At 55.3% G+C, this 26,606-nt stretch overlaps 2 protein-coding genes across 2 annotated transcripts in view; one reads left to right on the top strand and one right to left on the bottom strand.

Annotated features, from left to right (window-relative positions):
- The window catches only part of ITGB4 (integrin subunit beta 4), a 33,804-nt gene extending 15,663 nt beyond the window's left edge, over nt 1-18,141 (top strand). The window contains exons 18-41 of the mRNA XM_058038872.1: nt 169-275; nt 1,030-1,063; nt 2,906-3,094; nt 3,174-3,277; nt 3,822-3,880; nt 4,452-4,475; nt 4,634-4,782; nt 4,863-5,042; nt 5,653-5,801; nt 6,233-6,437; nt 6,913-7,073; nt 7,429-7,609; nt 8,503-8,640; nt 9,159-9,341; nt 9,932-10,063; nt 11,038-11,238; nt 12,113-12,286; nt 12,770-12,940; nt 13,788-13,937; nt 14,582-14,770; nt 15,659-15,814; nt 16,382-16,546; nt 16,965-17,078; nt 18,011-18,141. Of these exons, the coding sequence (XP_057894855.1) occupies nt 169-275; nt 1,030-1,063; nt 2,906-3,094; nt 3,174-3,277; nt 3,822-3,880; nt 4,452-4,475; nt 4,634-4,782; nt 4,863-5,042; nt 5,653-5,801; nt 6,233-6,437; nt 6,913-7,073; nt 7,429-7,609; nt 8,503-8,640; nt 9,159-9,341; nt 9,932-10,063; nt 11,038-11,238; nt 12,113-12,286; nt 12,770-12,940; nt 13,788-13,937; nt 14,582-14,770; nt 15,659-15,814; nt 16,382-16,546; nt 16,965-17,078; nt 18,011-18,141 (3,446 nt within the window). The remainder of the gene's footprint in view (nt 1-168; nt 276-1,029; nt 1,064-2,905; nt 3,095-3,173; nt 3,278-3,821; nt 3,881-4,451; nt 4,476-4,633; nt 4,783-4,862; nt 5,043-5,652; nt 5,802-6,232; nt 6,438-6,912; nt 7,074-7,428; nt 7,610-8,502; nt 8,641-9,158; nt 9,342-9,931; nt 10,064-11,037; nt 11,239-12,112; nt 12,287-12,769; nt 12,941-13,787; nt 13,938-14,581; nt 14,771-15,658; nt 15,815-16,381; nt 16,547-16,964; nt 17,079-18,010) is intronic.
- A 2,323-nt stretch (nt 18,142-20,464) lies between these two features.
- On the bottom strand, nt 20,465-25,302 carry GALK1 (galactokinase 1). Its single transcript, XM_058038913.1, has 8 exons — nt 25,146-25,302; nt 24,159-24,348; nt 23,749-23,868; nt 23,140-23,275; nt 22,547-22,728; nt 21,591-21,741; nt 21,275-21,437; nt 20,465-20,641 (listed from the first exon to the last, which is right to left on the bottom strand). The coding sequence occupies exons 1-8, from the start codon at nt 25,299-25,301 to the stop codon at nt 20,570-20,572; spliced, it is 1,170 nt and encodes a 389-aa protein (XP_057894896.1). The 5' UTR covers nt 25,302; the 3' UTR covers nt 20,465-20,569.
- Between the last annotated feature and the right edge of the window lie 1,304 nt (nt 25,303-26,606).

Here is a 26,606-nt window from a genome sequence, read left to right as displayed (position 1 = left end):
GTGACAGGGGCGTGATACCCTCCCTGAGCAGCATTTCTCATTGTGAGGCATTGCCAAGGCTGACTGGGCTGCTGCATCCCTCAGAGGGACGTTCTCCAGCCTTTCCCCTCCCTGCACACCCCACACGGGGCTGAGGCCTGCAGGTGACATTGCTGCTGTCACTTGCAGAGTGCCCCCCTGGGAGCTTCCTCTGGCTCATCCCACTGCTCATCTTCCTCATCCTGCTCCTGGGGCTGCTGCTCCTGCTCTGCTGGAAGTTCTGTGCCTGCTGCAAGGTGAGTGTCTCAGCTGGCTTCCCCAGCCCGGGGCGAGAACCAGATATGGCCAAAACCATGACAAATTTCCAGAATTCACCCAGCCTCCAGCATGGCCAGGTTCACAGGGGATGTCCCTTTGGCATCCAAGCCTCTACTGTTGCCAGCATGAGCTGCTGGTGAAATTTTAGTCAGATTTCCCCCCATCTAGCTAAAATCAGTTGAGAGCCCCCTCCACCCACTGCCCACACATCCCTGCTGGTGTGGATCCTCCCTGGTGGAGACTTGGGGGGTTTTGTCCTTGGTCACAAAGTGATTGTGATAGTGGGGCCCTGGAAAAATGTTAAAGATAGACTCTGAAAAGGTTAGGCTTTGTGTTTTGCCAGATCATGTCAAATTGCACCTGCGTAAGCAGTATGATAAATGATATAACTGTTAGATGTGATGATTGTTTAGTAATTAAATATGATTATTGTATAATCATAAGAAGAATCATGAGAAACTATGTTAGAAGTTTGAGGGGGGGTCCACAAGGAGCCCACGCTTGGCTGAAATCTATGTATACAATACAACAATATAAGTTTAATAATTAACATGGAAGTTATATAACGATAGAATATAAAAACATGTTCATCCCAAACCCATATCAGAGTAAGATTTGGGTTGGTACCCCTGACACCCAGAGCTCTTCAATAAAAGCACCCACATATAATAATTTTCGTGATTGTGTGTTTCTGAAGACTAACAATTGTGTCTCTGGCCATTTGTTTTCTAGGCTTGCCTGGCCCTGCTTCCCTGCTGTGCACGAGGTACTAGCCCTGGGTCCTGGGGGAGGCTCTGGGGTGGGACAGTGTTCACAGGGGTCTCAGATTGAGGGGACAGAGGAGGATCTCACTCCATGTTTCAGAAGGCTTGATTTATTATTTTATGATCTATATTATATTAAAACTATACTAAAAGAATAGAAGAAAGGATTTCATCAGAAGGCTGGCTAAGAATAGAATAAGAAGGAATGATAACAAAGGCTTGTGGCTCAGACAGAGTCCAAGCCAGCTGACTGTGATTGGCCATTAATTAAAAACAACTAACATAGGCTAATCACAGATCTACCTGTTGCATTCCACAGCAGCAGATAGTCATTGTTTACATTTTGTTCCTGAGGCCTCTCAGCTTCTCAGGAGGAAAAATCTTAAGGAAAGAATTTTTCATAAAGGATGTCTGTGACACTGGGATGCACTGTGTCCTGAGTTTGGGGTGTGCTGGGGCGAGCATCCCTCCCCTCTGGGCTGGAGGGGTGGATCAGGGAAAAGGCTCCTGGCAGAGAGCCTGAGCCAAGGAACCTGGAGCCTCTTCCCTGCCCCACACCCTGGTGTGAGAAATGGATTTGTAAAGGATTTTCAAAATATGTCTGTGTGCAAATACTGAGATAAGGTGTGTTGAGTTAGGAAGGCTATGGAATAGAGATGACATTGTTGAGAGAGATTGAACTAGAAATAAGTTTCAAAATATGGCTTTATAAAAAGAGCCATAACATATTTTTAAAAATTAGAACTGTGAAAGATACAGTGTAGCAAGATTATATGGGGTAAAAATGCAAGTGATTGGCGTTAGGAGTAGTAGCAACTTTGTATAGTAAAAGTTAATAGGTTGAAAAACATTAATAGCATATTATAACTAAGAAATTAGCTTCTGATAGAATGGCATTGAGTTTTACATCTCTTATGTCTCACCCTTCATGGAGACTGATAATAGAATAAAATCTTTTCAAACGCCTCCCAGTTACCCCATCTCTGTAAAAGCTAAAACCCAACACCTGGGATGTCCCACTGCTGGCTCTCCCTGACCTGCAATGTCAGGGGGTGAGACGTGTTCTTCCCACCCCTGGGCACCCCTTTTTCCTCCATCCTTGGAGGAGATCATCCAGGAGTGGAGAAGAAAGGAGTGCTCAGGGTAGGGAAGACCCCTCCATCCTCATCCCCTGCTGGCACCCCAACCTGGGGTGTCACACGCCTGGGTGTGATGGAACCCTCAGCATCCCCAGCACTGTGGAGGAGAAAGGGGTGCTCAGGGTGGGGAGACCCCTCCATCCCACTCCCCTGCCGGCACCTCAACCCCCTGGGCATGGTGGGACCCTCAGCATCCCCAGCACAGAACCTGTGGAGGAGAAAGAGGTGCTCAGGGTGGGGAGACCCCTCCATCCTCATCCCCTGCTGGCACCCCGACCCCTGGGTGTGATGGAACCCTCAGCATCCCCAGCACAGAACCTGTGGAAGAGAAAGGGGTGCTCAGGGATGGGGAGACCCCTCCATCCCACTCCCCTGCTGGCACCCCAGCCCCCTGGGCGTGCTGGGACCCTCAGCATCCCCAGCACAGAACCTGTGGAAGAGAAAGAGGTGCTCAGGGATGGGGAGACCCCTCCACCCTCATCCCCTGCTGACACCTCAACCCCCTGGGCGTGGTGGGACCCTCAGCATCCCCAGCACAGAACCTGTGGAAGAGAAAGAGGTGCTCAGGGTGGGGAGACCCCTCCACCCTCATCCCCTGCTGACACCTCAACCCCCTGGGCGTGGTGGGACCCTCAGCATCCCCAGCACGGAACCCGTGGGGTTGCCCCGGTGTGCCCGGGCTCTGAGCCGCCCCTGGCCCTGCAGGTCGCACGGTTGGCTTCAAGGAGGATCACTACATGCTGCGGCACAGCCTCATGTCCTCCGAGCACCTGGACACGCCGCTGGTGCGCAGCGGGTCCCTCAAGGGCCGGGACACGGTGCGCTGGCGGATCCACAACAACGTCCACAGGCAGGGCATCGCCTCCCCTGCTGCCGCCAGCCCCAAGGAGCTCGGTGAGTGTCCCCAGCCTCTGCCTGGGGCGTGTCTCCGACCCAGCGGGACGGAGATGGATTTGGGGATTTCTCTTTGCAGTTCCCTACGGGCTGTCCCTGCGGCTGGCCCGGCTCTTCACGCAGAACCTGACGAAACAGGACACGCGGGAGTTCGAGCAGCTGCGCAAGGAAGTGGAGGAGAACGTAGGGCCCGGGGCGCAAAGGGGCTCGGGGTGGCCTTGGGGACAGGCACACGGGGGGCTGGGCAGGGCCCCTTCCCTGGGAACCCTCAGCTGTGCAAAGGAAGGAGCAGTTCTTCTTCCTTTGTGAGAATGCGCAGTTATCAAGGTGATGATTGTGAGAATTGGCAAAGCATCTCATGGAGATTCTGGGTTTGCTTTGGGGCATGTGATCTGAAGCTGCTGTTGGCTTCAATTTGCAGCCTCTTGCCATGTTCTGGGATGAAATGGAATTTTTCTTCTTTTGTGAGAAAGCACACTTTTTAAAGTCATGATTGTAAGAATTGGCAAAGCATCTTGAGGAGATTCTGGGTTTGCTTTGGGACACGCAATCTGAAGCTCCTGTTTGGCTTCCGTTTGCAGCCTCTTGCCATGTTCTGGGATGAAACCTGGTGTGGGAGGGTGAGGAAGGAGGGCCTGGGGTGGTCAGAAGGCTCCTGTGTGTGGTGGCAGCAGCACCTGCTCAGTGAGAGATACACTGTGAATCTTGTCCCTCTTGCTCCTTGCAGCTGAACGAAGTTTTCAAGCACATTCCTGGCTGCCACAAGGTCCAGCAGACCAAGTTCAGGTGAGTCAGAGGGGGAGAGGCTCCTGCAGGACAGGGTTCCCCCAGTTCCCCCAGAGAGCTGGGGAGTGGAATCTGTGATGCTGGTCTGTGAGACAAGCCTGGTGTGGTGCTTCACCCACCCAGGGCTGCAGAGCAGATCCCACCCAGCTGTGGAGGAGACCTCAGCTGAGTTTGGCTCTGGAGCAGCAGGACAAGTCCTGGTTGCATGGTGCTCAATGGGAGAATTCCCCCTGGCTTCCAAACTTTCAGCCTGGTGCAAACTTAGGAGGGCCTGGTGCAGGCTGGGAGGAATTTGGGGATGCCAGTGCTGAGCAGGGAGTGGCATCTCCCCCCCACAGCCCGATCCAGATGTGGTCTCCCCTGTGGGCATGTTCCTTGGTGTGTTGGGAAACCCAGGGCAGGAGAGAGCAGCTGGGCAGGAGGGAACATGTGTGGGGCTCTGTGGGATGGGTTGGCACCCGCAGGGCAGTGCTGCAGCTCAGGCCTGCTCAGGGCTGTGATTCACACAGCACTTTGTCTCTCCAAAGGTGTTAGTCACTCTGATTTGGGTTTGGTTTTTTTATTCCCCCAGGTTACAGCCTAATTCTGGGAAAAGGTAAGAGGAATTTGCAGCTCTCTGGTGCTGCTTCTCCCTCTTTGCACAGACACGTGTGGGGTGACTGAGTGCCCCACACACTCACTGGCCCCCAGCTGCTGTGTGAGATGAGTTTGCCTGGTCCCAGCTCTCACCTGCCCTTCCCTCCCCGCTCCCAGGCAGGATCACACCATTGTGGACACCGTGCTCACTGCCCCTTACTCAGCCAAGCCAGACATCATCAAAGCTGTGGAAAAACACGTTTCCCACGAGGCCTTCAATGACCTGAAGGTTGCACCGGGTTATTACACTGTGACCTCAGACCAAGGTAGGGAGCAGAGCCAGGTGCTGGCTCCTGGCTGGGTACAGGGGTTATTTCCCACCTCTCACCCTTGTCTTTTCCCCCAGATGCTCAGGGAATGGTGGAGTTCCAAGAGGGCGTGGAGCTGGTGGATGTCCGTGTGCCACTCTTCATCAGGGATGATGATGATGATGAGAAGCAGCTGCAGGTGGAAGCCATCGAGGTCCCCAACGGCATCGCAAAGATTGGGCGCAGGGTTGTCAACATCACCATCATCAAAGAGCAAGGTGAGGGGCTGTGAGTGTGAGAGGTGTCTGTGTGTGAGTGTGAGGGGTCTGTGTGTCCCGTGTGAGGGGTCTGTGTCTGTGTGTCCCGTGTGAGGTGTCTCTGTTTGAGTGTCCTGTGTCCCAGCTGATGTGGTCTGTAAGGTGCACTCTGCATTATCTGAGCACCCCCAGGTCACAGACTTGCTTGGTGACTCCTTCCTGAAGTCACCTGGGTCTAAACTGGAACATCCTTTAATGCTTCCAAAGGAGGGTCATCTTCCCTGCTGACACAAACATTTGACCATCACCAGTTTAGATGCCAATTCCTTGACAGATTAAGGGCTGACCGCATTCCTCTGCTGCTCCAGTTCACTGGGTGCTGCTGTGAAGCAGAACCTCTGTGATGTTATTGTGCTGATGTCCCCCGTAATTTCCCTCTGCTTCCCACCTGGCTGTTAAGAGCAGGGAGCCCAAATGGAAAGTGGGGAAGTCTCCAGCCCATGGAATGTTATTTCATGCATAGTTCACACCTGTGAGCGACCGGAACTCTGTTCAGTCAGGGGGACACCTGTTTGGGATGTGATTCTTTGTGTGTTTGCTCTACACATTCCTTCTCTCCTGCCCTCTCCAGCCAGCAGCCTCATCACGTTCCTGCAGCCAGCCTATTCCCACAGCCGCTTTGACAAGCTGGCCAAGATCCCTGTCCTCAGGGAGATCATCGACAACGGGAAATCCCAGGTCACCTACAGGACCCGGGATCTCACCGCCAAGAACGGCAGGGTAAGCCTGGAGCTCCTGGCCTTGGCAGGGAATGCAGGGCTGGGAAAAGGCCAGCCCTGGGGTGCAGAACAGGAGTTATCAGCACATGCCTGGGCAGGGGGGACCCAAGGCTTGAGGGCAGCACAAGGGTAAACTTTCTTCTCCATCTCTTGCTCCCTCGGGGAGGGAGGACCTGAGAGGGTGTCTGTACCAGCTGTCCCTGGAGCTGTGGGCACTGGGAGGCAAAGGAGGATTGAGGGGGATGAGGGGAAGCTCTTTGGGAATCTCCTCATGGATACTGCAGTCTGTAATCATGGAACAGTTTGGGTTGGAAGGGACCTTAGACCATTTCATTCCAACCCCTGCCATGCACAGGGCCAACTTCCACAAGACCAGGTGGCTCAGAGCCCCATCCAGCCTCACCCTGAACACACCTCTTCCTTCTCTTCCAGGACTACCTGTTCACGGAGGGCGAGCTGGTCTTCCAGCCTGGGGAGACCCGCAAGGAGGTGCAGGTGCCCTTGCTGGAGCTGACAGAGATAGACACCCTCCTCAACAACTGCCAGCTCAAGCAATTTGCTGTCGACCTCCTGCACCCCAAGTACGGCGCCAAGATCGGCCGCTACCCCCAGACCACGGTGACCATCGCTGACCCAGGTAGGGGCTGCAGCCGGGCAGTGGCAGCGGGGGCTGTGGGACCTCCTCCCCAGGCCAGCCCAACCCGGTGCGGTGCACAGAGTTCCATCCTCGCCCAAAAAGCCGCAGCGAGGCCCCTCCAGCTCCAGCCGGTAGATTTGGGTCCCCCTCTAGAGGCACGAGTGGGAACAGTCAGTGGGTGGGGAGAAGATGGATCGTCTCCCTCGGTAAAGGAAATAGCATGGATTCTTAATTCCTTTTCCTTGGGAAATTGAATGAAAAGCCATAAAAATAAGAGACAGGTAAGATTTGCCATGAATGGTGAGTGGTGATTCCTGTGGCTGGACAAGCAAAACTGTCGTCAAGGGGGTCAATGACATAAATAATAATAACAATATTTTTCACAGCATGGCAGGGCAGTGCTGAGAGAGACACGCTTCCTTCTTTTTCACCCAAGGGGTAGGACTGGCACTGACATAAACTTTCTTGTCTGCAGAGCTGGTGGATGGTGTCCCCCCGATGACAGGCCTGGCCCAGGTCCCTCAGTCCCCCAAAGGCCGCCTGGGTGCACCACTTAATCCCGATGCCCGTGCCCTCAGCTCCAGGGAAATCAGCTTCAACTGGTTTCCTCCACCAGGAAAACCCCTGGGCTACAAGGTAAGGGGTGAGTGGATCCCAGTGAAGAGCGTGGGTCCCCTCCTGCAGGTGTTTCACCCAGACATTTGTACCAAAGGGGTCCAAGTGCACACCCAAGGGAGGGAACAAGTTCACCCCTCCTGGTCCCCTCCATCCTTGAGGGACCATTGCTGGTGGATGAGAGATATGCAAGAAAGATTCCTGTGGGTTCATCTCCAGTTCCATCACTTATCATGAAGTGCCCAGACTGTCCTGGCCTCCCATTTCAGAGGAATGGCCCTCCACCATTCCCAAAGCTGGTTTAGTAAGAGACAAGCAATTTCTCACTCATCATGTGAGGTTCTGAAGGAATCACGGCTCGCACTTGCTTTGCCAGGTGAAATACTGGATGCAGGGAGACCCCGAGTCAGAAGCCCATCTCATTGATGTCAAAACCCCACCAGCAGAGCTGACCAACCTTTACCCCTTCTCCGACTATGAGATGCAAGTCTGTGCCTACAACGCCGTGGGAGAAGGGACTTACTCGGACATCATCCGCTGCCGCACGCTGGAGGAGGGTGAGTGACCCTCACCTTCCTGCCCTGAATGTGGGAGCAGGCTTGTCCCTCTGCACCAGGGGCAGGGTGAGTGACCCCACACCTTCCTGCCCTGCACCTGGGAGCAGGTGTGTCCCTCTGCACCTGTCAGGATCTCTAGCTTATCAGAGTGACTCTAAGAAAAGTTTGAAAGTCTCTTTTCCCAGCCCGAGCTCTTGAAGAATGAGTCAGGGCTCTTCATGTCTCGGTCTCAAGGTTTATTGCATCTTATCTATAAAATATTTTCTCCTGCCCTGCCAAGGTCCATCCAGTAGGACAGTTCCAGGCACTCTGCCTGCCCCCAGGGTGGTGTTATGTCTTTATACTAAAAACTACGTGTACAATATTTACAATTTCTTTCCAATACCTATCACCTATGTTAGACAGTGAGCTTCTACTCTAAACCAATTTGTAAGTGCCACCATCACAGCAGAAGATGGAGGCCAAGAAGAAGAAGGAGAAAGGCTGAATAGACCCAGTTCCCTCCATCTTGCCTCCTGAACCCCCATACCAAAAACCCCAAAATCTACTTTTCCACCCCCACGATAACTTCAGTATTATTCTACCTAAACTGTGTGGCTTGCAGATCTTCATCTAAGGCTGGTAATTTGCTCCAAGGGTCATAATCAAATCCACAGGTGTTTTGGGCTCTGTGCCAGGGTCTATGAGCCCCCTGGCAGGGGTCCTGGCCATCCTGGACAGCCAGAGGGATGTCCTGGGTCCTGACATGCACCCAGCACCAAGGGCAGGGCTCCAGCCCTGAGCTTCTGGTGCTCTCAGGGCCAAGCACAGAGTGTCTCCCACCGCAGCCCAGCTGTGATCTGGGGAACTCTGGCTTCCTGACTCATGGGCACCCTTTGGTTTTGCCTCTCCAGTGCCCAGCGAGCCCGGCCGCTTGGCTTTCAACGTCGTGTCTTCCACGGTGACCCAGCTGAGCTGGGGCGAGCCCGCAGAGACCAACGGGGTGATCACAGCCTATGAAGTCAGCTATGGCCTGGTCAATGAGGACAATGGTAAGAGCTCGTTTTTGGATGGGACAGTCCAGCTGGGCTGAGGGGCTGGAGGACGCTTCCTGCAGGCTGGGCTGGTCCCAAACAGCAGCAGCAGAGCCAGAGCAGATCCAAGCATGTTTCTTTTGAGAACTGGGGTTTGGATGGGTCCCTTCTTGATGGAAAGAACACAGAAAAACCACCAGTCAGGATTTAACTCTGCAAATGCCAAAAATCTCTGTTCCCATTCACTTACATAGTGTTTTATGTTGTTTTTAATCTCATAAACTTAGTTCAAAGGTGTAGATGAAGGGGTGGGGTGCCAGGAAAGAGTTATTTGTGACACACCAGCCACAGAAGACTTCTCCTGTAGATTGACTTCAGCCTTGGGTTTGGGCATTGCCCTGAGGCAATGCTGCTTGTTGTGAGCAGCCCAAAGAGCTGTTGCACTTTCTCCCAGAGCTAGGCTGTATCCTGACACCAAAATGTGGGGTGTTGTGGGGTCCTCTGTGCCTGGTGGGTGACATGCTCGTGCCTTGCAGTGCCCATCGGGCCCCTGAAGAAGGTGCTGGTGGAAGAGCCCAAGAAGCGCGTGGTGCTGATCGAGAACCTGCGCGAGTCGCAGCCCTACCGCTACATGGTGAAGGCCAGGAACGGCGCGGGCTGGGGGCCACAGAGAGAAGCCACCATCAACCTCGCCACGCAGCCCAAGAGACCCATGTCCAGTGAGTGCCAGCCTGGGCAGGGGCCACAGGGGCAGCAGCAGTGCTGGGGAGAGCTCCCCATCACCCCAACTGGGATGGTGTTCACAGGGGCCTCAGGCTGAGGGAAGAGATGAGGATTTGACTCCATGTTTCAGAAGGCTTGATTTATTATTTTATGATATATAATACATTAAAACTATACTAAAAGAACAGAAGAAAGGATTTCATCAGAAGGCTAGCTAAGAAAAGAATAGGAAAGAATTATAACAAAGGCTTTGTCTCGGACTCTCTGTCCAAGCCAGCTGGGCTGTGTAATTAGAAACAACTAACATGGACTAATCAAAGATGCAGCTGTTGCATTTCACAGCAGCAGATAATCAATGTTTACATTTTGTTCCTGAGGCCTCTCAGCTTCTCAGGAGGCAAAATCCTAAGGAAAGGATTTTTCATAAAAGATGTCTGCGACACCCAACTGCTTCCCCACCTCCTCTTTGCTCTGCTGCTCCAGCCATCCTGGGAATGCTGAGGGCCAGCGTGGGCATTGTAAGGTTTTTTGCTGTTTGTCTGGTGTTTTGCTGCTTGTCTAATGGCCCTTTCCACCTCTCCTGCAGTCCCCATCATCCCTGATGTCCCCATCATTGATGCAGAGGGAGGTGAGGACTATGACAGCTACCTGATGTACAGCGCAGACGTGCTCCGCTCTCCAGCCGGCAGCAAGAGGCCCAGTGTCTCTGATGATTCAGGTTCGTGTCTCTGAGCTTGAAAAGGTCATTTCTAACATTCATTTTCCTTAACAGCAGCTTTCAGCAATGAGCTTCACTGCTCCTTTCCATCTCTCAGGAGATCCAAGTTGTGGAGATGGTGGAAATCAGCATTTGCAAAGCTCAGTAGCTGCATCCATGGGAACACTTGGCTGGTCACAGTGTAAATAAGGCCAGTGCCTCCTTGTTGTAGCCATGGGGCAAAGAGAAATCTCAGTGTGGGGTGGGAGAGGAGTTTTTCATGCCCCCCCTCGCTCATCTTCTCTTTGTGTTGCCATTTGGCTGGACCGTGAGACAGCAGCAAAAAAGCACCAGCAAAGACACAAACCTCTGAGTCCCCTGGATGCTCAAGGTCTAGGCCAAGCCAACAGGAGGGAATGCAGCAGTGCTGGGAGGGCACTGGCCCTTCTTCCTCCATCCCTTCACTTTCTGAATGAGGCTGACTCCCTCGTCCTGTGCTGGGACATGAGCCATAAGTGAAATGATGAGGTGTGTCTGTAGGACCTTCTCTGGAGGGTTCTCCAGGGCCTGGGACCCAAGAGTGAGCTGCTGGTCTTTTCAAGGTGATGGGACCATCAGGAGTCTGACCACCCTGAGTGCACATCAAGGAGTGAGGAAACCTCTCCTGAGCAGAGGACAATTGTTACAGACTCTTCATGCAGGGACAGGAGTACGGTGGGACTTTGCCTCTCACCTTTTGTCATGAGGGACACAGGGCTGGAAAACAGCCCGGCGGTTGAGGAGCCCCCTGCATGTCACCTCCCAGCACTCTCCACCTACTGATGGCTGCAGCACCTGAGCTCCTCAGCTCACACCTGGAACACGGGCTGTGAACAGGCATCATCCCCACTGCTGCTTGTCCCTTCCTGTCCCCAGCAAGCAGCACGGAGGTGGTGGGTGGCCCACCCTGACCCCTGCAGCCCGTGCCAACACCAGTGCTTGCCTTGTCCCAAAAGGCTCCAGGTGGAAATTTGTGCCGTTGCTGGGGGAAGACCTGGACCTCCGCCGCATCACCTGGAGGCTGCCACCCGAAACCATTCCCCGCCTGTCTGGCAGCAGCCGCCTCTCCTCGGACACCGAGGGGCTCCTCCCCGAGGAGGACAGCGCTGCGGCTGCTGGCACTGCGAGGAGGAGCGCCACGCCCCGGCCCCAAGCAGGTGAAGGACGGCTCCCACGGCGCTGAGTGTCCTGTCTCGTCCTGCTTTGAGCTGAGGAGCCCGGGGAGGGGCACTGTGCCCCCTGCCCCCCCCTGTGTGCCCACCCTCGTGTTGGTGTGATCTGCTCCAAAACCTTGTCCTGGTGTGTCTGCTCACACGGGTGGCAAGGTAACCCCCATCTCGGCACGGACTTGGGAGCCTGCTAGCAAGTTGCTTCTGCCAAAGGCTGGACCTTCGAGGCAGGAGCAAACTCAGATGATACCTGCTAAGTGCCACCTCCAAGGGCAGCTCTTCACAGTAATTAAGTGCCCTGAGCTGGGCAGGTCTGCTGGACTGTTCAACAGAAATCACTCTCTTGTAGGTGGCTGATCTCTCCTGGCCTGCTGGGAGGGGATGGGGATTTGTTTGTCAAGGTCCAGAACAACAGAGTGAAGTTTGCTTTTCAGATCCAGCTGAGATGGGATCCAGAATGAGATCTGGAGAAACGTCCTCCATAAAGGGCCACTTTCCTTCTTCCACCTTCTTCTAAAATCTGAAATTATAAACTAGTGTTTGCGTCTAAGGGAGATGTGAGAGAATGTGGCGAGAACCACAAGGCAGTGCCCCAGCAGGGCCGAGGTCTGGAGTTACCTTGGGCACCATGGGTGTGTCTGGTGCAGGGAGAAGTCTTTGTTTATCTTTGTTTCTGCGTCTCATGTTTGGTGTTGTGGCCTGTTCTAGATGTAGCATTCCAGAATCACCTTCCAGAGTGGCTGAACCTGGGATTCAGCCAAGGCAGAGGGGGTACCATGATGCCTCCTGCTTCCTGCCCATGGAAAGTGGAGCAGCAGCTTTGTCCATGACCATGTTCCTCACTGTGTGCCCTCTTCCACAGAGCACTTGATGAATGGCCGGGTGGACTTCTCCTTCCCCGGCAGTGGCAGTGGCACCCTGACCAGGACAGCCAACACCAGCTACCACCAGCTGAGCTCCCACGTGCACCAGGAGCACAGGGTGATGGGCAGCTCCTCGCTGACCAGAGACTACTCCACAATGCTGATGGGGCACGGTGAGTGCCACGGGGGTGGGACCTGCCCTTCCCTTCCATCCCCGTGATTGTCTTTGGACCTGCACCCTGAGGTCCTCGTGGGGTGAGGACTGTGCTCACAGCTAGGGTGGCCTGTGACCCACAGGTCCAGAAGGTCATGTCCCCACCACGGTGTCCTGGTGCTTTGCTAAGGCCTCTCTGCTTCCAGACCAGTTTGGAAAGGGGTCCCACCCCTCACAGGCAGGGTGCTCAGGGAAGGGAGCTCCATCCTTATCCTCACACCATGAGGAACTCCAGGGAGGGCACACGTCTCTTCTCCTCACTCTTCCAGCAGTGTGGTTGCCTTTCAGCTCCACATGTGTCAATCAGCTGGTGCTGACAGAAGGTGGCTTAAAGATTCTTCAGACCTGAGCCTTAAAAAGTCACCTGTGCAGGAGCCTGGGCTGAACCTGCTCTGAAATCTCCAATGGTGTTTTTCTCTTTCTTCTTGCACCACTTCTGTAGATTACCCAGGGACACTCCTCCCTCCCATCCGTGAAGATGCTGGGAGGACACTCCGGCCCCGGGACGTGGGTTTCAGGAGCAGGGCAAAGGTGAAGGGTTACTACCCCAGCATTGGCTGTCGGGACTCTATAATCATGACTGATGGGTCCACAGGGATGTGCAAGTTCATAGGTACAGCTTGTGCAGTGTTTCCTCCCAGCCACACATCCCATAACAGCCCAGCCACCGTCCATCCATGAGCTGCTGCCATCCACTGCTCACCCCAAACCTCCTCTCCATGGCTTGCTGTGTGCTGTGCTGATCTTCCTTCTGACCCAGCCTGCACCTCCATCACATCACCTTTCCATTTGCAGGTGAATTGCAGGTTTCAGCCCACCTGGACTGATTACCATTCACCACCACCGCTGCCACCGTGCTCTGATCACCCCATTGTCCCCATTCTCTTCATTCCTAACGAGCTTCTTGTTCTCAGTCTTACTCCACAGGCCTTTGGAGAGCTCTTGGGGAGAACGTGTGCTCCTTATGAGATGTCCCTCTGCAAGCTCCTTGTCAGTGAGGGGCTTCAGTCCTGGGAGGCTGCTGAGCTCTCTGTGAGCCTTGTGTCTTAGTGGGATGAGCTGAAGAGCACCCAGATGTGGTCCCAGGCCTCCTAAACAGGGTCTGGAGGGCTGATTTAGCTGCAGATTAGGGCCAGTCTTAATTGACCTACAGCTGATGAAGTCTATGAAGCTTCTGGACGGGGTGCTTAGCCAGCACCAGGCCCCTTCTCTGGGCTGTCTGCTTACATTAGCTTGTCCCACCCAAGCTTGGCACCCTGAGGCCGTGGGACATCCCTGTGGCTGTGCAGAGCCAGCCAGTCCTCCTCATGACAGGTCAGCTTGCAGAGATAACATCTCACCACATCCTCCCCGAACCATCAGGACCATCCTGTGTCTGCCTGTGCCACCCCCTCCTCTCCCCCCACCCCCTTAACCCCCATCCCCAAAACCTCCAGCCTGATGTTCCCTTTGTGCCTCAGACTCCAGGAAGCCCCTGGGCATCCCTGACACCCCCACCCGCCTGGTGTTCTCTGCCCTGGGCCCCACGTCGCTCAAGGTGAGCTGGCAGGAGCCGCGCTGCGACAAGGAGGTGCGGGGCTACAGCGTGCAGTACCAGCTCCTCAGCGGAGGTCAGTGGCACCCACTGGGCTGGCTGGGACTGCTGGGTGCTGGGGAGGCTGCTCTGGGGCTTCTGGCTCTGCATGATCCTGCTCTGAGCCAGGGGGATTGCACCAGGTGATCTCCAGAGGTGCCTTCCATCCATTCTACCATTCTGGGATTCAGGGTCCTTGTCTGGCTGCCTTTTTTTTGTGAGGAAATGTTGCAGCTACCTCACAGCTTTCATTCCCTGTTTCTCCTAGAGGGAGAGCAAGTCCTGGAGTTGCTTGTAGAATCATCTCTCCTCCAAAAAAAAAACCCTTTTGACTGATTCTCTCCATCAGCACAAACAACTTACTTGAATTATTTTCAACACATGGGACTTGGAAGATGGATTGAAATGAAAATATTTTATTTTTACATGAATCTCAGGACAGTATTAGTGAAAATATAATTCTTTTGTCTGAAACTCATTGAGTTTTCAAGAAGATGTTGTTTCTCCCAAGCCTTTTTCTCCCTGCACTACCCATTGTTGGTGGAGAGGTGTGATGGAGATGGTTGGGGAGGGACCCTGGATGGCTTTTGCAGGCAGTTTGAGACAGAGTTTAGGTGAAAGTTGCAGCTCTGTCTTTGTGCCTGCAACGTGGTGTTGACATCTCTTGCTTGTGTGTCCCAGGAGATGTGCAGAGGATCGCCATCCCCAACCCCAGCCAGAACTCGGTGGTGGTGGAGGACCTGCTGCCCAACCACTCCTACATCTTCAAGGTGAAGGCGCAGAGTGAGGAGGGCTGGGGCCCCGAGAGGGAGGGAGTCATCACCATCGAGTCCCAGGTGGACCCGCAGAGCCCGCTCAGCCCCGTGCCAGGTGAGCTGCTGGGACAGGAGGGTTGCACTGGTGGCTGTGCTGCTCTCTGCAGTGCTGGCCTGGATGTTTTATCTCCTCTTGACACATCCTTGTCAGGATCTCTAGCTGGTCACAGTGACCCCGAGAAGAGTTTGAAAGTCTCTTTTCCCAGCCTGGCACTTGAAGAAGGAGTCAGGGCTCTTCATTTCTCAGTCTCAAGGTTGTTTATTGTTTCTTATCTATAAAATTCTTTCTCCTGCCCTGCTGAGGTCTGTCCAGCAGGACAGTTCCAGCCACACTGCCTTCTCCCAGGGCAGTGTTATGTCTTTATACTAAAAACTATGTATACAATGTTTACAATTGCTTTCCAATACCTATCACCTATGTTAGACAGTGAGCTTCTACTCTAGACCAATCTGTAAGTGCTAACATCACAGCAGAAGATGGAGGCCAAGAAGAAGGAGAAAGGCTGGACATGCCCAGTTCCCTCCATCTTGCCCCCTGAATCCCCGTTCTAAAAACCCCAAAATCTACTTTTTCACCTTGTGATAAATTCACTATCATTCTACTTAATTTGTCATGGCTTGCAGATCTTCATCTAAGGTTGGTTACTTGCTCCACGGGTCATAATCAAACCCACAGGCATTTTGGGCTCTGTGCCAGGGTCTCTGAGCCCCCTGGCAGGGGTCTTGGCTGCTCAGGACAGCAGCCTGTGTCCTGGGTCCTGACACATCCTCACCTCTCTTTTCCTTCCTCTCAGTTTGGAACAGGACCTTCTTCCCCACACTCTCACTTCACACTCTTTGTCCAGGAAGCTGAGCCCTTGCAGCTCATTCCATAAACGCTCTGTGCAGATCCCTCCCAGGCTGCCTTTGCTGTGATTCTGACTTGTCTCCTGTGCCCTGGCAGGTACCCCCTTCACCCTGAGCACCCCCTGTGCCCCCGGACCCCTGGTTTTCACTGCCCTCAGCCCGGATTCTCTGCACCTCAGCTGGGAGAGGCCCCGTGAGCCCAACGGGCCCATCCTGGGCTACAGGATCACCTGTGAGATGCTGCATGGAGGAGGTACAGTGTCACCACAGCCCCCTTCTGCTGAGCACCAGACACCTACAGCTAAGGCAGCCATCTGCTGCATTTTGGCTGGGACCAGGAAAAGAGCTGTTTGCAGATAAAGTGAGGGCACGAGGCTGATTCCAGGCCTGGGAGATGGTGGCTCCTGACACTTCATGCCATTGCATGGTCTGGGCTAACAAATGTGGTGGGAAGAGGAAGGACTTCATCCAAAACTCCATGGAGGGTGTTGAGGCTCCCCACTGCAGTGAAATGGAGTTGTTTTAACCCTCAGTAGAACCCTCAGGAGATGGTGGCTCCTGACACTTCATGCCATTGCATGGTCTGGGCTAACAAATATAGTGAGAAGAGGAAGGACTTCATCCAAAACTCCATGGAGGGTGTTGAGGCTCCCCACTGCAGTGAAATGGAGTTGTTTTAACCCTCAGTAGAAGTGGGTGCAGGCCTGCAGCCTGTGGGTTGTAAGGCTCGGGGACAGCCAAGGCAGCAGAGTTGAGGAGTTGTGTGTTTGGAGGGATCATTGCTCTGATCTGTCTTCACCACCTTGTGTCTCTGGATTAGGGGAGCCCAGGACAATCTATGTCGAAGGAGACAACCTGGAAACCACCCTGACTGTGCCCCACCTGAGTGAGAATGTCCCATACAAGTTCAAAGTGCAAGCCAACACCACCCAAGGCTTCGGGCCTGAGAGAGAAGGCCTCATCACCATTGAATCTCAGGACAGAGGTACAGTGCCCTTGTCTTTGTGGAGTGCAAAGAGAAACCTCTCAGAGCAGGGAGCACAACTCCTGCAGTCACTTTCCAGCTCTGGTGGTGACTCCATGCTCCATGAAAGACATGGAGACAGTTTTCCATGAGGGCAGTGCTGTGCCTGGTGAGCACTGTCCCAGTCCTGGTGCATCAAATGAGGGAGCACCTGCCTGTGTTTAACTTGTGGTGAAACTTCTGCCTGTTTGTACAAATACCTGGAGGCAGCTTCTTACTGCCCAGTGTGAGACCTTCCCAGTCCTCCCAGTTCCTCCTGACCCTGGCTCTGATATCAGCAAGGGAAGATTCCTGAGCTTGCTGGTGCTCACTGGGCAGTGTTGAGGATTTGGAAGCTCTTTGTTATTTCTTGACTGCTATTTCCTTTTCTTCTCCCCAGGTGCTTTCTCCCAATTTGGAGGACAGCAGTACATGAGAGAAGTTTACAAATTCCCCACTGACTACACCACCAAAACCAGCATCAGCCATTCCTCTCTGGATCCCCACTTCACAGGTAGGGGCTCATTGTTGCTTTTCAACCCTCAGAAAACAAAGGGTATTTCTTCTTTCCAAAGGTCTGAGGCTGCTTTTATCAGGTGGGATTGAAGAGGGTCAGCTCTTTTCCTCCCCTGTGTCCCTGCTTTGCCCCAGGGAGAGCTGCAGCCATTTCCACAGGTGCTGCCCAGTCCTGGAGGGAATGCTGTATTTGAGAGTCCTCCAGCACTACCACTAGGGACCAAATCAGAGCTCTTCCTGCAAGGTTCAATCTCTTCAGAGCAGACAGAAAGAGAGCAGTGGGACAAACGTCTTTATTCACATCAATGTAGTTGTCCCATGTTATCCCACTTGAGCTCATGGGTTCATGCTGAAACATGGAGAGTTTGGGAGCTGTCAGGAGATCCAAACCCTTGGCTGACATAGCAAAGTACTGGGTCACTTGGTGTAGTTGTGTTTGCAGAGGTCCCAGGATGAGGGAAGAGATGAGAATCTTGACTCCGTGTTTCAGAAAGCTGATTTATTATTTTATGATATATAGTATGTTAAAAGAAAAGTATATATTAAAACTATACTAAAAGAATAGAAGAAAGGATTTCTTCAGAAGCCTTGCAAGGAATAGAAAGGAATGATGATAAAATCTTGTGACTGACCAGAGTCTGAGCCAGCTGACTGTGATTGGCCATTAATTAAAAACAACTACATGAGACCAATCAAAGATGCACCTGTTGCATTCCACAGCAGCAGATAATTATTGTTTACATTTCGTTTCTGAGGCCTCTCAGCTTCTCAGGAGAAAGGATCCTAACAAAAGGATTTTTCATAAAATATGTCTGTGACAACTTGGTGGGGAGAGGTCCCTAAATGCCATTTCCTATGATGGAAAACTCGTGCCTGGAGTCGTGGGGCAGAGCAGACCCTGTTCCCTACGACCCCACCCTTCCCTTGCAGACGGGATGCTGGTGACCACGCAGCACGTGGAGAGCTCCAGCAGCACCCTGACCCAGGAGTTTGTGAGCCACACGGTGCTGGCCAGCGGGACCCTGAGCCAGCAGCTGGAGAGGCAGTTCTACGAGGCCTGAGCTGGGGCAGCCCGAGCACCAGCAGCACTTCTGGGATCAGTGCCAGGATTTATGGAACAACCCAAAGGGGCTTCACCCAGCTGGTGCCTGGGCAGCTCCTCCTGTGGGCACAGACCCTCTGAGGCACTCCAGACTCTGCACTTCTCCTCTGGAGCCCAGCACACTCAGAGCTCTGGGTGTGTGAGCTCATCCTTCAGAGCAGAAATTGGGGTGTCTCCATGGCTTCAGCCTCCCCAGGTAAATGGAATGGAATGATTTTATTGTCAGGTCCACGGTTTTGAGAGGATCTCAGGTGTCAAAACCATGATTTGTAGAGGGTCACCATTTCCATTTTTGCTCCAGGCTCTCTGGTGACTCACCTGTCCACTGGAGTTGTTTTGTTCAGTATGGGGGTTTTATGAGAGCTGCAAGGTAGGGTTTTGGGGTAACCTGTGCTTTCTTATTGCACCTATTTGTGTCTGTCCTTTGCTGCTGACATTTGGTACCACGAGAGCAAAGACTAACCTTTCATTTGTGTTGCATTACTTCAAGGCCTCAGATGCTTTTTTTTTTTTTTTTTTTTTTTTTTTGCATACAACACTGTACAGTTTTCATAATATATATATAAATATATATAAATGTATTTTATTATTTTATAAAAAAATGGAGGTGGATGAGATCTATGCTGAATGTGGAGGCTACACTGGAACTGTGGCTGCTGGGAAACATGAATAACAGGAAGAAATGAGTCAAGGGCTTGATCCAAAGGCCACTTTAACCCTGTGATGAGGCTGGTGGGCTCTGCCTTGGACCCTTCAGCCCCAGAGGCTCCAGTAGGAGGCTGCAAGGGCCCAGATCCACCCACTGCAGAACATCTCCCAGCTGGAGCACTTGGGCACAGAAGGGCTGGGAGCTTCCCAGAGGCGAGAGACGGGAACTGTGCTGGGATTCCTCACACAGCTGATGTGGACAGAGTGAGATTTCAGGGCAGAAGATGCTGGGTACCTTTTAAAAGACTTCTTGCCCAGCAGCAAGATTCATAAAGGGACCTGTGCTCCATCAGTAAACACAAAGGAAGAGCAGGCCTGGAACAACAGGCACTCCCACTATCCTGAACAAGGCTGAGAGTCCTTTCTTCAGCCTCAGCTTCAGCTCCCCTCACACAGGGCTGGGCTGAGCTGAGACCCTGCTGGGTTTGATGTCCCAGTGCTGGGCAGGATCCCTGGAGGCTCCCTGCCCTCTGCCAGGGACAACAAGCAGTGCAGCTTTCCCTGCTGTGTTCCAGCTGCATGGGAGCAGCTGAGGAGCCTGCCTGGAGCAGCAGCTGCCACTCTCTGGGTTGGAGCTTCCAGCCAAGGCAGCAGCTGCCTGGGCCCCTGGCAGCATCACCAGCCTGCTTTGATCTCACAATGAACCTTGGCTTTTTTGGTGGTTTTCTTTATTTCTTTTTCTATTTCCTTTTTTCTTTTGGACTCTGAAGAAGAGCTCACCACCAACAGCTCCTTCTCCTCTTCAGGCATTTTATTTTACTGGGGGAAGGGCTGAACACCTTTCAGCCAAAGATGGATGTGGGTGAATCAAGTCCACAGGAATCTCCATGACTGCAGGTGGGGCTGGGTCAGTTTTGAACTTGGCTCCAGGGATCCTTCACCAACCCTGAGGTTTTACTGTGCCTTCAAGAAGCATTATTTCTCCTGAGCAAGCACCAGGGGCATGAGGCTGCCTCCCTCCCTGCTCCCTTCGTGCCTGGGGTTGGGATTTTGTCTCCTCCTGCTCAAGGACTCTGTGACCCTTTAGGATTTGTGCCCCAGGGTCAGACACTGAGAACTGCCTAAACAGGGATTTTCCCAAGCATTTTAACCAAAGATGATCCTGTTCTCCAAGAGCAGAGCCTGCCCCATCAGCTGCTCTCCAGGGGATCAGGCCTTCCCCATGCACATGCACTAACCCAGGCCTGTCTTTTTTAATTTATCTGCTTGTTGGAATTGGTGCTGTTTCAGCCTTTCCAAGATGGATCCAGAGCAGGTCTTTGATCAGATGGCTTCCTCTTGCACTCAATAAATATTTTCTCTATATTCTGCCTCTTTATTGTTGATTTTTTTTAAAGTAAAATAAAAAAATCTCTCCCTCCATCTGCAGCAGATGCAGGGCAGGGGCCAGAGGGAGATTCCCAAGCAGGAGCTTCTGCCAGGTGTCAGTGCCTGCAGCTCCTGCACTGCCATCCCCTCCTGTGACTGCAGCTCTGCTAATGGCTCCTTGCACCAGTGCAAAGTGGAGATAAACCAGTATCCTCTGAGGAACACTCCCAAGTGCTTTTGGCCCACACAGGCACAGAACAACTATGCAAATGCTTTACTTTTATTAGGTAAGTGAGGCAGATGGACAAACTGATCCCCTTGGGGAGGGAGGCAATGCCAGCCCAAGGTTCCCAGGGGAGGTGGTCACTCCTCTACATGGACAGAGCCTTTGCCCCTGCCGAGGGCTTGCTGAGGTAGAAGGTGGCTTTGCCACTGTATTTCTCCTGAAAAACAAGAGGAGCAGTTGAGGCTGGGGGCTGCCAGAGCTGGGGGGAAAGGCCCTGCTGGCCAGTTCCACACTCACCTACCTCCACTCTTCACTGAACTGTAACTCCTGGTCCTGTTTCCTCTCTCCCACCTCCCCCAGCCATTTATAGAGTGCACCATGATCTCATAGAGCAGTAAAATGAAATTCTGCCTTGTCCACAGGCCCCATGTCCTGACACCCCCATTCTGCTGGAATTTCCAGCTACCTGAGCACGCCAAGGTGCTGAGTTAGGGAACACTGGTGATGGCACTGAGGGCTATAACTGCCAGTGTTCAGCTCAGGAGTACCCAAGCTCAGCTCACTTTTCTGTGGATGGATTTGGCCATCCTGAAGCTCCCCCAGCACTTTTTCACTCCCTTTCTCAATACAACAAAGTCCTGGGGCAGGGCTCTGTGACTGGCACGGTACTGAAGTGCCTGCAGGAGCTCAGTGGCATCAACAGTCTCAGGGCCATGGATGGGCTCCAGCAACCCCAATGGCTCAGGAGTGACAGTTCAACAATGTCCCTGTGCTGTGCCCCTGAGTGTCCCCTTGGGATCTTTCAGTCTCTTATCGTTGCCCCCCATCCTGGGACTTTTCTGCCACATACCTGGATGTGCTTCTTGGCTTTGTCTGCATCCCCAGCCTTCAGCAGCGTCACCGTGCAGCCTCCAAAGCCTCCCCCGGTCATCCTGCTGCCATAAACCCCATCCACTTCCAGGGCTGCTGCCACCAGCTGGTCCAGCTCGGGGCAGCTCACTTCATAGTCATCCCTGGAGAGAGGAGAGCCATGCTCAGCCCTGTCCTGCACCCTGGGCACAACCACTGCAGCCCTGACAGCCCCAGCTTGTGCAGCCACTGCCACAGCAGCAGCGCGGGGTGCTGCAGACCCTGGCCCAGCTGTCAGCATCCTCGGGCACCCTCACCTGAGGGAGTTGTGGCTCTCCACCATCAGCTTCCCGAAGGTGGTGTAGTCCTTGTCCTGCAGTGCCTGCGCTGCCTCCTCTGTCCGCGCTATCTCGCCGATGACGTGCCTGGCCCGCCGGAACACCTCATCCCCCAGGCGGCTCCTGGCCTCTGCAGGGACATTTGTGCTCCTGCAGCAAAGCCTCACAGCCTGCAGGGTGCTGCATCCTGCATCCATCCTGCGCCAAAGCTTCCCTGCCCGCAGCACATCCCATCACAGGGTGTGCGCCCACCCGCCTGCCCCAGGTCTCAGCCCCCGGGGCACCAAGCTCTTGTGTTGTGGTGCGATGTAATAACCTGTTTCAGCTCTCCCAGTTCCTTCCCCAGGTGTGCCAACAACCTCTCCCTTCCCCTCCCTTGCCCCCTTGCTGAGAGCTGTCCATCAATCTTGGCATTCCAGCAAGGGCGTAGTGTGATTGGCAGAGTTCAAAAGATGCCTCTCAGCCTTGGGGACATTGGGCCATCCAGGTGTCATTTGTCCCCCGAGACTTCCCCTCCTTTACCTGGCTGGTGGGATCCCTACCCCTTCCCTGCCCCTCTCCCTGGGGTTAAAAGGAACAGCAACCACGGGAGTTCTGCTGGAGTTGTTGCTGCATTCAGAGGCCTGTGGGCCAGAATAAAGCTCTGGATCCAAACCCTCCATCAGAACTGACTCCTTTTTCTTCACCTCGCCTAAAGCCTTTGTGCCAGAGGTAAACCCGAGCTCCTGCATGCCTGGAGTTGTCCCAAGTGCCCAGCTGCAGCACACAGCTGGCCAGAGGCATCTCTGAGGTGAAACCACCACAGCCGCCGCCTCTGGTCAAGCAGCAAGGCCCAGACGAGCCCAGGCACGTTCCACCCGGCAATACTGCTATTTAATTCCAATACTCCTGATGCCCCAGGGAGTGACCAGAGGTGAGGGGAGGGCTGTGCCCACCTTCCAGCTCGGCCATGGTGGCATCCCTGAGGCTGGCCTTGCCCAGGGCCGCCGCTGCCTCCTCGCACTGCCGCCGGCGCGTGGGGTACTCGCTGCCCGTCAGCGTGTGCCGCACGTTGGAGTTGGTGATGAGCACGGCCAGGCTGGGGTCTTTCAGCGGCACCAGCTTGGTCTCCAGGGACCTGCAGGGACAGCCGAGCCGTGTGCCCGCCCCCTGCCCGCCCCGGCTCGCACACACCTGAGTCAGGTGAGGCCACGTGGCAGGCAGAGCCTGAGCTACAGAGGCAAAGTCCAGCAGGTTTGGGATTTCACTCCAGCACTGCACTCCCTCCCAAATATCAGTGCCATAACAGACCCTAAGGACTGTGGGAAAGACAAGCCAGGCAAGGAGCAGAAAGGTTGCAGGAGGAGGAATCAGGACCAGGAGGAATAAAAGCGCAGGCTGCCCCACACCCATGAGGAGGTCCTGGGCTGGGTTCAAGGGTTAACCTCTCCCTGCACTCCTGCCCTCATGGCCAGCTCAGCCTCAGCTGCTCGAGGAGGTGAGCACAGCACAGCGAGCACAGCACAGCGAGCGCAGCCCTGCCCCTGACCTGCAGTCGATGAGCAGGGCGTGGCCCTCCTGGCCCATCACGGAGATGAACTGGTCCATGATCCCACAGGGCATCCCGGCAAACGTGTGCTCCGCCTTCTGGCACGCCAGCGCCTTGGCTGACAAATCCCCATCGTCTGTGCCACAGCAGAGACACACAGGTTAGCGGCTCCTGCCACTTTGTCCCTTGCCTGGGGGCAGGGGAAGCAAACATGGAGGTAAAAGGTTGTTTTCCCAAGGAATGAGGTTTTACAGCTGCAGGTGCTGGCTCCTGCACCCCTGCATGGCCTCTATGCCAGCCTGGACCCCAGATCCAGCTGGATAACTGACACTGGTATTTCAGGTATCTTGATTTTTGGGGCCATTAGGGTGGGGAGAGGATGCTCCCAAGGGAACTTCCTCTCATCCCCCTGGCCGTGGATTTTAGACATCTGGGCAGGTGAGGCTGGATGACCAGAGGAGCCACACAGGCAGGGCAGTGCCAGCTGAGGAGTTGTTACCCGTTCACAGCAGCATTTTCCCAAGGGCTGTGTGATCTAGCTAAGGGCACCTCCCTCACCCCAGCTCCCCTGGAAGCAGATGCAGGGCCCAGGACAGGCTGCTGCCTTACCAGGGCAGAGCTGCTGCAGGAAGGTGTAGGTGGCCACCTCCAGAGAAGCCGAGCTGGAGAGGCCCCCGCCCAGGGGGACGTCACTGGCCACGACAGCGCTGAAGCCTGGCATAGAACCACCTGCAGGAGCAGAAGGGAAGGGAGGAGGGGGGCCATGAGCCCCTGCAAGGCTGTGTGTGCCCCACAGCTCACTGGGAATGGCACAAAGAGCCCCTGTGCAACATTCAGAACACAGGGTGACCCACTGCGGAGTGTGACCCTGCAGCCCTTTGGAGCTGAGATTGAGTTTGCTGAAGCCTGGTCCTGGCAGAGCTGCAGGATTACACAGACACCAGAAGAGCCCCAAAGCTGGATGTGAACAGCAGCTCCCTGCAAGGGGGGCTCTGACCCACCCCTCAGCCCGGCCTTACCCCGGTAGTGCTGGATGACGCCCTTGATGTAGTTGGCCCATTGGGGCTGCCCCGGGCTCAGGGGGCTGCTGGCAGTGGGAGCTGGGAACTGCACCTTGTGGGGCTCGTCTGCCTCTGCCGAGGTGGTGACGATGGAGATGGTCTCGTCCTGCGTGGGGGCTCCCACCAGCACCGTCCCCAGGTGCAGGGCCTGGGGTGGGGAAGGTGGGCTCAGACCCTGCAGCACCCCTTGGAGCACCCCCACGGGTGGCAGGTGACAGCTGTGGCTGCTTCAGCCCACAGCTGGAGCACCCAAGTGCTCTCTTTAGCCCCCCAGAGCCCCACTGCACACTCTGGCTTGGCACAGAATTAAAATTCCTGCCTATTTACTGACCCACAGGGTCAGTCCTCCCACTGAATGCTGGGCCTGACCCCCAGCTCGGCGCTGCTTGTTGGGCTCCGGGGGAGAGGTAACCACGCCAAGAATGGGAGAGGCTTCGGGACGTTTCCTTGTCTGTCAGGGAATTCAGCTGACCTGCTCCCACGCTCCTCGGCCTCACAGTAATTAATTATCTGTAGATTTGATTTAGGGCTGAGTGGGGACTTCGCCGCTGAGCCAAAGCGGCTCGGAAGGAGCAGGAAGCTCCTGCCGCTCTGAACCATCTCTGCCACCAAAACATCGCTCTCTGGGAACGGGAAGTTGTTTGTCGGGGCTGCAGAAAAGAGGCTCCAGCCTCTCGGAGAGGTGGTTGGGAATAGAATCTCATCCCCGTGAAGCAGCGAGGAGTTGGTCTGCAGGGGGGGCTGCAGCAGGTCCGGCTCCGAACGCCGCGCTCTGGGCAGGGGATCCCGAAGGATCCCTCGGGGTCCTGGGTGGGCTCTCCCGGAGGGGTCGCCCCGGGGCGGGGATGGGAAGGCGGCGGCCGAGAACCCCCGTGGGCTGCCAGGCGGACCCGGAAGGGTGACACGGCGAGAGCCCGGGGCCGGGCGGCAGGGCACGGCCCTTACCATGGGCAGCACGAAGCCGTCATTGTAGTCGGTGTGCTCCCCGATGAGGTTCACCCGGCCGGGGGCCCACACCGCCAGCAGCGCCGGACCCCCGAAAGCCTCTTCGTGCGCCCGGCGAGCGGCCGCCAGCAGCGCGGACGTACCGGGCTCCGCCATGGCCGAGCTGCACCGCCCCCGATGGGCCCCGCAGCGCCCTGAACCGCCCCCAGGAGTCCCGCACCGCCCCCAGGAGTCCCGCACCGCCCCCGAGCTCCCCGAACCGCCTCGAGTCCCCGAACCAGCCCGAACCGCCCCGAGCGCCCGAACCGCCCCGCACCGCCCCCGAGCGCTCCGCACCGCCCCCGAGCGCCGAGAACGGCCCCGAGCACCGAGAACGGCCCCGAGCACCCCGCGCCGCACCGGGAACCCCCGAACAGCCCCCGAGCACCCCGCAGTGCCCCGGGACCCCGCGCCGCACCGGGACCCCCCGAACAGCCCCGAGCACCCCGCACCGGGAGCCCCGAACAGCCCCGTAAACCCCACACCGCCCCGCACCGCCTGTTCTCACGGTGCTGGGATTCTCTGTCCGTGCGCATCCCTACGGACAGGGCGAGCGCTCGCCCCCACACCCCGAGTGTCCCTGCTGGGGGGCCGGCACCGAAGATTCATAGCACATATATCCATATCCCAAAGCCTGTGCTAATACTCGTAGAGATTAATACGCGTTTGTTTTGCACATGTGTCTCATATATGCGGGTTCTGCCTGTGCAATGTATGGAATTTGTGCATCTGTACACATCAATAGGTGTGTGTGTGTCACTGTGTTACACCGATGTACAGCAGCGTCTGTGCTTTCCGTTCAAGTGCACGTACCCCTGTGTGTGTGTGTGTGTGTGTGTGTGTGTGAGGTTCCCCCCGCCCGTGGGGCCGGGCTGCTCCGCTCTGCTCCTGGGGCGGGGCCCATTCCTCGCTCCCCGTTCCCGGTTCCTGGTTCCCGAATCCCGGTTCCCGGTTCCTGGTTCCTGGATCCCATCCAGCCGCCGTCGCGGGATCGCCTGGCCCTGGGGCACGGCGAGCCCATGGCCAGGAAGGAGCCGCTGCTCAGCGCCCTCAAAGGTGAGCGTGGGCCCCCGGCCCCTGTGCGAGCCTCTCCTGGCCGCGCTCGGTACCGGTCTGACCGGACCGACGGCGGGGCCACGCTGGGGCTCCCCGGGCCAGCCCCGCCGCCCGGCCGTGCCTTTGGGGAAGTTTACCCCGGGGGGGGTCGGGCCGTGCCGTGCTGGGGTATCGGATCCTCCCGCGGGGCCGTGCAGAGCTGTGCCCCCGATATCCCGTCCGCTCACCCCGGCTGGGCACCCACGGCACCGCCGCTGTCTCTCCGCCCCGCAGGAGCGGTGCTGCGGCTGCGGGAGGCCGGGGGCCCCTGCACGGACACCTCGCCGCACCTCGTGTCCCTCTGCCAGCTGCTGGAGAGCATCCTGC

Source organism: Melospiza georgiana, chromosome 21 (genome assembly GCF_028018845.1).
Source record: "Melospiza georgiana isolate bMelGeo1 chromosome 21, bMelGeo1.pri, whole genome shotgun sequence".
NCBI classification, from domain to species: Eukaryota; Metazoa; Chordata; class Aves; order Passeriformes; family Passerellidae; genus Melospiza; species Melospiza georgiana.
Note: the sequence above shows the minus strand (reverse complement) of the source record. Positions and strands in the feature narration are given on the sequence as shown.